The sequence below is a fragment of the Oryctolagus cuniculus genome, chromosome 2, assembly GCF_964237555.1.
Source record: "Oryctolagus cuniculus chromosome 2, mOryCun1.1, whole genome shotgun sequence".
In the NCBI taxonomy this organism is placed as follows: domain Eukaryota; kingdom Metazoa; phylum Chordata; class Mammalia; order Lagomorpha; family Leporidae; genus Oryctolagus; species Oryctolagus cuniculus.
In genome coordinates, this window is record NC_091433.1 from 72,288,446 (window position 1) to 72,297,234 (window position 8,789).

The 8,789-nt window shown below is 34.6% G+C and overlaps 1 protein-coding gene across 50 annotated transcripts in view; it reads right to left on the minus strand.

Annotated features, from left to right (window-relative positions):
* PCM1 (pericentriolar material 1) overlaps positions 1–8,789 on the minus strand; it is a 117,138-nt gene that overhangs the window by 93,011 nt on the left and 15,338 nt on the right. For 24 of the 50 annotated variants that reach the window (XM_070068426.1, XM_070068457.1, XM_070068455.1 and 21 more), the window contains exons 3-8: positions 8,134–8,247; positions 6,174–6,419; positions 4,577–4,846; positions 3,045–3,215; positions 2,748–2,864; positions 731–919 (exon numbers count right to left, since the gene is read on the minus strand). In XM_070068426.1, coding sequence (XP_069924527.1) covers positions 731–919; positions 2,748–2,864; positions 3,045–3,215; positions 4,577–4,846; positions 6,174–6,419; positions 8,134–8,229 — 1,089 coding nt within the window. In that variant the 5' untranslated portion in view covers positions 8,230–8,247. The remainder of the gene's footprint in view (positions 1–730; positions 920–2,747; positions 2,865–3,044; positions 3,216–4,576; positions 4,847–6,173; positions 6,420–8,133; positions 8,248–8,789) is intronic. The other 26 variants (XM_070068462.1, XM_070068459.1, XM_070068458.1 and 23 more) reach the window with 5 other exon arrangements.

The window sequence follows — 8,789 nt, forward strand, 5'->3', positions numbered from 1 at the left end:
TCAAAATACTAACTTTGCTCTTGCCAAAAAGATACACACACTTTTGAGTACTATTTTTACTCAACCTGCTTTAAGTAGAACTACACAGGTAGGTTTCTTCAAACCTATCTGGAATGCCTTTCTGCAAATTATGGAAAACTAAAAGAAAGAACATTTAAATATTAGAAGAAAACCAGCAAAAATATTAGAAAGCAAGCCAACTGGATATTTTCCTAAAAAAAAAAAAAAAAAAAAAAAAGAATGGAAGGGGTTTCCAATAGTAAGGAAAATATAAACTAAAAAATATATATAAAAACATAATTCTCACAAAGCTAACAGCTTGGTCTATTCTCTTTTTCTTTAAAAAATGACCATAGAAAATAACATAAAAATTAGAAGTATCATTTTAGTTTACTAATGGAAACATCAGAAATAAAAAGCAACTAAATGATGATCAAGGTTCATGAATATTATATTTTGAGCCCTCAACTGCAAAAACAAGGAAACAAATTATGTTTCAAATTCTTTGTTCATGTAAATTAAAACAGCTACCATATCCAATCCACAGAGAGGTACATTAAGCAGAAAGAAGTAAAAACACTAAAGGGTCAGTATTTTATTAAAGCAAATTATCATGTTAATAATCTGTATATTTAAGATTAATAGCAAAAACAGAAAAGTAAGGAAGAGGAAATACAAATAAAACAGGTACTCATTTAGAGATTTCCCAAGTTAATATTATGAAGTATACCTTGGCGGGCAATCCACGTTTTCGGCTATATTTCCTATCAGGCCTCAGCTCCCTGTCATTCTGAGGAGGTCTGTCACCTTTCCCTTTTGGACTTGTAGTAACGTCAATGTCTGAAACCTGTTCTTGTGAAGCTGAATTCCCTAGTTTGTCCTCAATGCACGGCCGAATTCTCAGACTAAAAGATGCCTCCTTTATTAAATAGTGTAGCATATTAATTTCTTAACACAAACTCCTGTTTAACATACAAGCCAGCCTTGTAAATAAATACAAGTATTTCCCAGTCCGTCATCTCTTAAAAAAGATCTATCCCCACCCCAAGTAGCAGTAAACTTAATTAGATTTTTAAATTTCTATAGAAAAAGACTATTGCTTATTGTAATTAAGCAGGTATTACATCCTAGGCAATTTCCAAGCTATGCAGCAATTACTAAAGCATATTTTAACATTTATTGTACTACGGATCATTAATCAACTTTCATAATGTCATGATTTTATTATCATGGTGAACACTTTAGATGCTAGAATATTAATTACAATAAACATCTATATCACTTCCCATCTTCTCCCAACAAAATTCCTTTACTATATTGCCCAACCCTTCCATTTCTGCTGGAATGTGAGGAAGAAATTATTCCCAGCACCACTGTAAGTAGAAAACCAATCCCCCACTCCTGTCAAGAATCCATTCTTCCACAACTGTTTGGATCAAGACCAAGCCCTCTGAGCATCTATCTCCTGGTGAAAATAATGCTGACAGAAAAAGAGAAATTCAATTTTCCTCTTCAAATTAGGGTAAAAAAAGGGAAAGGAAACAAATAAGAAACTATATACGTCAATGCTGAAAGGAAATAAACCCTCAAATTCCTAATGCTGAATGGTATTTTGGAACATACCTCCAAAATAAAAGATATACAGCTATCCTTCCAAAATAACTTTTCAAGTTAGCTAATACTTGGTAAAATACTTTAAGAAAGCCACATTAAGGAACAGTGTTGTGGCACAGTGGATTAAGCTGAAGCTTGTGATGCCACTCTAGCATTCCATATCAGAGTTTCAGTTTTCAGTGCCAGCTGCTCCACTTCCTATCCAGCTTCCTGCTAATGAACCTGGGAAGAGAGAGGAAGATGGCCCACGTAGTGGGGCCCCTGACACCCAGGTGGGAGATTAGGATGGAGTTTCTGGTAACTGGCTTTGGATTGGCCCAGACCTGGCTGTTGAAGCCATTTGAAGAGTAAACCAGCAGATTGAAGATCTCTGTCTCTTCCTCTCTCTGCTTTTCAAATAAATAAATAAATAAATAAATAAATCTTGGAGGGAAAAAAAGCCACATTAGTTTCCAAACACACTAACTTCTATGAACTAAATTTACTATACAAATCTTTCCTCAAATTTCTGTGAATTTCTAATTATTTTTACAAAGGATGATATTTTGATAAATTCTATTTTTCAGTCAGAAATTAAAAGTATTTTTCTCACTGAGGATAAATCACAATGTAAATGCTATCCTGTTCTATTTATTAGTCTGTAACTCAATTTTTCAGTCATCTGGTTTTGCTACTGTAGTAAGCTAGAGCCTGAGAAATGAAAAATTCCAATACCCTTAAATTGAGTCCTCAACAGAAAGTGAACTTTTCCAACAGACTACAAGACAAGTAACCATTAATGATACTTGTGCTCTGTACTTATAATCTTTATATTCATAATTTATTTATACTTTCCTAATGATTATTAAAATTAGTCAATCTGTGCTTAACAAATCAAACTAGAAAAACAATTTTTCTGTAAGCTGATGACCAGAAATTTTGTATTTTCAAACCAATCAGTAGAGCTACCTTTAAGGTTAATAAAAAAAACTTATAAACTTAAATGCTTGAAAAATATATACAGCATTAACAATTTGAAGGTTTCTTCCCTGGAATATACTTTTCATTGAGGAATGTCTATAAAATATCTTGAAAAAGGGGAGGAAGTTTAAATTTTCATTTTCTAGCACTTTAATTACCAAAAAGCCGCTTACCGTGGTATCTGAAGCCTCAGACTGCACATCTATGTTTAGCGATGTGCTCTCAGCTACAGAACCAGATCCCACAGCTGAATCTATAGTCCGAACATCCTCCTCCTCATTTTCTCTAGCCTGAAATATTGTAGTGGTATAAATCACACAACTATTAAAAAGGGCAATAAAATGTTAGAATGGATGGCACTTAAAAAAAAAAAATTAACTCCTCTGGGGTGGTATCAGAATGTCATCAGAATACGTACAACTGAAATACCACAAAAATAACTCAATACATTAAGAAGGTCCAAAACTTACTAAGATTTTTTGGAGAAACTTCATATATGACTTTTCCTGTTCTTTAAGGTGATCTATTAGGTGAGTAAGGCGTTCAACATTAGCAGATCTTTCATTTTTCTCCACAAGATCTTCCCGCATGGAACTAGCTTTAGTAATATAGTCACGAATTTGAACAAGTCTGCTTACAATCTGCAGAAGAAATATTAGAAAGAAAAGTAGCATGAAGGCATACAACATGTTAAACTGAGCAAAATTAATTCAAGAGCAATATTTTTACAAGTGTTTTCTTCAGTGACAAAGATACTTCTAAGGTCTATTTTATGAAACTATATATGTAAAAAAATGAAATCAAATCTAAAAACTATTTTTTATTTTAATCAAAGCAGAATTGGCAATCCTTAAAAACTGTCAATTTAAAATTTCGCTATTACTTTGTTATACATGATAAAGAATTTTATTTATAAAACAAACTGTACACCAAACTACTATTTATATAAATTTCCCCTGTAATGTTTATACATTTCTTCATAAATAAATTGAAAGTATTATAAATACTCTGAAAAGTACTTTTGAAAAGAGTATCATCATTTAAAAAAAAATTCTTACAAACATCTATTAATCACATTGTTCCCAAACTCCCTTTTTTAAAAATTGTCAATACAGGAACTAATGTTATGGTACAGTAGGTTAAGCCTCTGCCTGCAGCACTGGCATCCCATATGGGTGCCAGTTAGGGACCCACTTCCAATCCAGCTCCCTGCTAATGCACCTGGGAAAGCACTGCAAGATGGCCCAAGTGCTTATGCCCCTGAATCCATGTGGGAGACCCCAAAGCTCCTGGTTTCTGTCTAGCCCAGCCCCGGCTGTTGTGGCCATTTGGAGACTGAACCAGCAGATGATAAGATCTCTCTCTCTCTCTGTCTGTCCTCCTCTAACTCCGCCTTTCAAGCAAACAAAAAATAAATCTTTAAAATTTGACAATACAGTATTTGAGCAATAAACACAGCTCTTAATTAACCTGAACATGCCATTTCTAAAATAATTTTGGATAAAAAGAAATTAAAAAAAATAAATCTGATAAATTAATGAGTAGGGTCAAAGTAGTACTTCATTATTATGGTTTTGGGTTTTATTATCATTATTTAAGATACAGAGAAACAGGGAGAGAAAGAGGAAGTTCTCATCTACTAGCTCACTTTCCAAACCCCCATAATGACCTGGAGTGGCAAAGACCTATGGGAGACAGGAACTCAATCTATTTCTCCCACATGGGTGGTAGGAACCCAATTAAGCCATCACCACTGCCTCCCAGGGTCTGCATTCACACAAGGCTGGACACTAGAGCCAGGAGCCAGAGGCAGGTATTGTAGCCAGATACTCTGATATGGGACATAGGTATCTTCCCTGCTAGGCCAAATGGCCATCCCCAGGAAGTATTTTAATTCCACCTAACCAAAATTCTATGTGTACAACCTAATATGATTTTTTGTAATCTTAAGGTTTTCACTTGGAAGTGTGAAAAATATTGAGCAAAAGAAACAAACTACCACCTGGCTGCTATCCATTGCGGGTTCTCCTCGTCCATCTTCTTCAGAGACTTGACAATTTTGAAAAAGGTCATTACTTAAAGCAGAAGCAAACAATTCTTTACATTGTGTTGATCCAACCGTTTCTCTCTTTTGAGGACTTGTAGCAGCATCTTTGCTCTTGTTAGTATTAATCTGCATAGGCAAAAAGTTGAAGGGCTTCCGGTTTTCACTAAGCTGACGTTTGTTGTTAGCAGCTGTTGCTCTCCCTTGAGAATCACTTCCAATGCTTCTCTATAACAAAAAAGAAATCCAAATCACATAAACAGTAATCTTTCAACAAACTTTTTACTGAAAACTCCATGTTCTAAGTTTTACCCTCAGATATTCAGGAAATATGCACGAAAAGCTTTGTAGAAAGAGTTTCACATTGGGCTGGCGTTGTGGTGCAGTGGGTATAAAGTCACCTCATGTAGTCCTGGCATCTCATATGGGCGCCGGTTCTAGTCCCGGCTGCTCCACTTCCAATCCTGCTCCCTGCTATGGCCTGGGAAAGCAGCAGAGGATGGCCCAAGTCCTTGGGCCCCTGCACCTGCATGGGAGACCCGGAAGAAGCTCCTGGCTCCTGGCTTCGGATTGGCTCAGCTCCAGCCATTGCGGCCATCTAAGTGAACCAGCAGATGGAAGACCTCTCTCTCTGCCTCTGCCTCTCTGTAACTCTGTCTTTCAAATAAAATAAATAAATCTTTAACAAAAAAAATCTACAAAATTCTTTCACCAAATTATCAAAATTTGATCAGCACTTCCTTGTCTATTTTATTGAGAAAATTCCACTGATGAATAGGAATAAGATCAATCTAAATAAGTAATAGCACCATGAACCACATTTATAATTCTTACAGGTATTTGTTACTGCTTATAGAAATACAGCCTTTGAATCCAATGAACCAATGTTAACTGACATGAACAACAGGATAAAAATGTATTTATATGAAGCTTTGTCTGAAAAAATGTTGAACTCAAGGCCTGGCATATAGTAAGTATTCAGTAATTAGTAATCAGATGTAAATGAAACAAGATCATCACCACTTGTCCTATCAGATTTAAATCTACCTTTCTGCATATTTGTAAACCTGTTTACATCTTCTAAGTACAGACATGAAAATCAAACATTTATCAAGGGTTAATTATCATTTTTACCTGCTTTTACACCACCTCAACTGTATTCTAGTGATTATAAATATAAACCAGTTATATTCTAAACTCGAGGTAATATACTATACCTCACATTTACCTAATGATAAATACACTAAACTGAATCTTTCCATTTACTTAGTAGCAATTTTATTCAGTCACCAAAGCATAAAATTTAGTTTCACAATTAAATCATTTAAGTTAATCATACAGAATAGCAATAAAGTCCATAAAGACGTGTCTTTATCAAGTTTTGAAATTAGACTTTGTTCTTTGTTTTCCTCCGATCAGTACCATCACTATTAATTTTTTTCCATATACAAAGACACTAATAAAAGGTAAACAGCTAAATTTTTAATTTTAGGACAAATAACAACCCACTACAAGTATTTCCGACAGTCATGACTTTTTAAAATAATTCACAAACCTGATCTAAATCACTGAAGTTTATCCGCTGTTTAAGTTTCTCTAATTCTGCCTGCTCTGGGACAGACATCTGAGTCATGTATCTACTGTGTGGAAACGTATGTGGAGTCTTTGTTCTTCGCCTTCCAACTCCTGGTGATGACTCCGGAGAAATATCATTAGTTACCCTTTTATCACTTTCTACACCAAACTTTTTCTTATTCTTTTCTGATGATCTATTTGCCTTCTTCTGTTGGCCACCCCAATCCTTTAAAAAAGTAAAAGCAAAAGTTAATCTGGCCTCTATCAAACCAAGAAAATAATTTGGTATGCTTAAAAAATGTTGGTCAATCTTAAAATTAAAATTAAAAATTAAATCAAATTAAAAATGACAAAAAAACATTTTTCACTTTAGTATAGATTCCTAGAAACAATTGAATATTTCTGTTAACACATTTTCACCTCATTACATCTATTCTAATTTCACAGCCTTCAGAAATTAAATTACTTTCCTATTATAGATCATGAACAAAATAATAATTCTCAGGTCCTAAACCTAAAAATCAATATGAATATTTCAAAAGCATTTTTAAAAGTTGTTCTTTTCTACTTATAAGTTGAATAATCAAAGAAGTCACATTAAAAAGACAGATTTGGAATTGACATGGGTTCTAAAGCAAATATTGTTTTTTGAACAAACACTCTACCATGTGGCCCTATGTAACTTATTTAACTTCCCAAAGTCTCAGTTTCCTAATCTCTCAAACAGTATCACCTGAAAACAGGGTTAAAATATCAAGCATAAAAAACATCAAGAATACTAATGTTTACTAAACAATAAATATTAAACAATGTTTTCAAAGCAAAATTATACTTAATAATAATATCTGATATGGAATGACGAGACACAATTAATGGTTTAACCAGAAAACATTACTATCTACTCAGTTGCAGGTATATCTACCTAAAACATTAAACAAAAATGTTCATAAATGGGAAGTGACTATTACGGTGAAACCACGTAGATGTTTTCCTCATTTATAACAAAACTCCTATCTCTATGAACTGTCCCTCCATCCCAGTGCATGTGTGGAGGAGCCTGCAAACCTTTTATACTTCTTACCCTACCACTTCATAGCCACAGATGATTGGAAAATAAACACACATTAATCCAAATTGGGAAAATGATACTTTAAACCTTCAAATTAGACCTAAGGGGTTACTAGTCAGTATGTAATTGCAGCCATAACTGAAATTTTTAGAACGGTGGTCAGCCACAGTATACCACATGAAGCAGAGGAGAGGCAGTTAGTTAGTCTGTAAAGACAAAGTTGTGTTAAGCAGAGGCACTTAGGAGCAGTGCCAGGGTAGTGAAAAATTAACTCGGGACAACTTTCCTTTTCCCAGCTTCCTAAATCCCATATGTAGTCCTTTAACATGGTTTCCATAAAACACTTATGTATCATTTTAATAAATATTTTTGGTTTAATACAACGCAAATTCATTTCTGTCAGCTGCAACCCAAGTGTCTTCAACTAATAAAGAGCAAGGGCCCCTTAATATCTTGGCCAGCAGTTCTTACAAAAAGTTTCAGTCAGTCAGATTTGAAAAAGGGGAGAGTTGCATTTTAACATCAGTAGCTGAGGCCCGTGTTTGGCCCAGCAGGTTTAGCCACCATTTGTGATGCTGGCATCCCATTTCAGAGTTCTGATTCAAGTCCCAGCTGCTCCATCCCAGTTCCCTGTGGGATGCACTTGGGAAGTCAGGAGGGGACAGCCTAGAAGCCTGGGCCCCTCCCAGTCTTGTAGGAGATCAGAATTAAATTTCCAGTTCCTGGTTGTGGCCTGACCATTTGGGGAGTGAATTAGCAGATGAATGATATTTATCTCTCCCTCTCTCTCTGACACTCTGCCTTTTAAATAAATAAAATCTTTAAAAACATCAATAGTGAACAATATACTACCAATAATAAGATATCATACCATATTGTTGAGTCGGTCGTCAACACTTTCATTGCTCCAACTGGGTAAATCGTGATCATTCATGCCTTCTTCAAAAGGACCTCCTCCTGTGGCCATATTAGCTTAAACAATTTTCTGCAAAACCAATAAAAACCAAGCCTCTTAATACATAAAAACAAATCACAATTTTTAAATCACCCCATAAGCTTAACATACGAAGAAATTTCTAGAATTCTCATTTTATAAAATAAAAGAGGTATGTCAACTCAACTATATCAAGGCAAACTGATGCAGAGGCTGTAAGCATATTATGATTAACATAAGTTAAGTAGCTGCAGTGATAAAGAAGGAAAACTGCCTATCTACTATGTGTACCAACTTGCATGCTTCAAACTAATTTGTTCAACACAGTCCTAAAAGGTAAAGTAACAAGATAAGAAAAAAGTTATTAACAACTAGAACCACAACTTTTCTTAGGAAAGGCATTTGAGAATGGTGATTGCCCTATTTTAAATTCTACTGCTATTTCATAGTTTTCCTTAAATCAGGAGTCTACAAATTCATAAATCCTCCCCCACAAAAAAAAAAAAAACAAAACAGTGTTTTACATCTGTATGTAAAAATCAAGCAAAGGACTGAATATCATACCTGGGTTAAAGAGAGGAGAAACAGAAGCA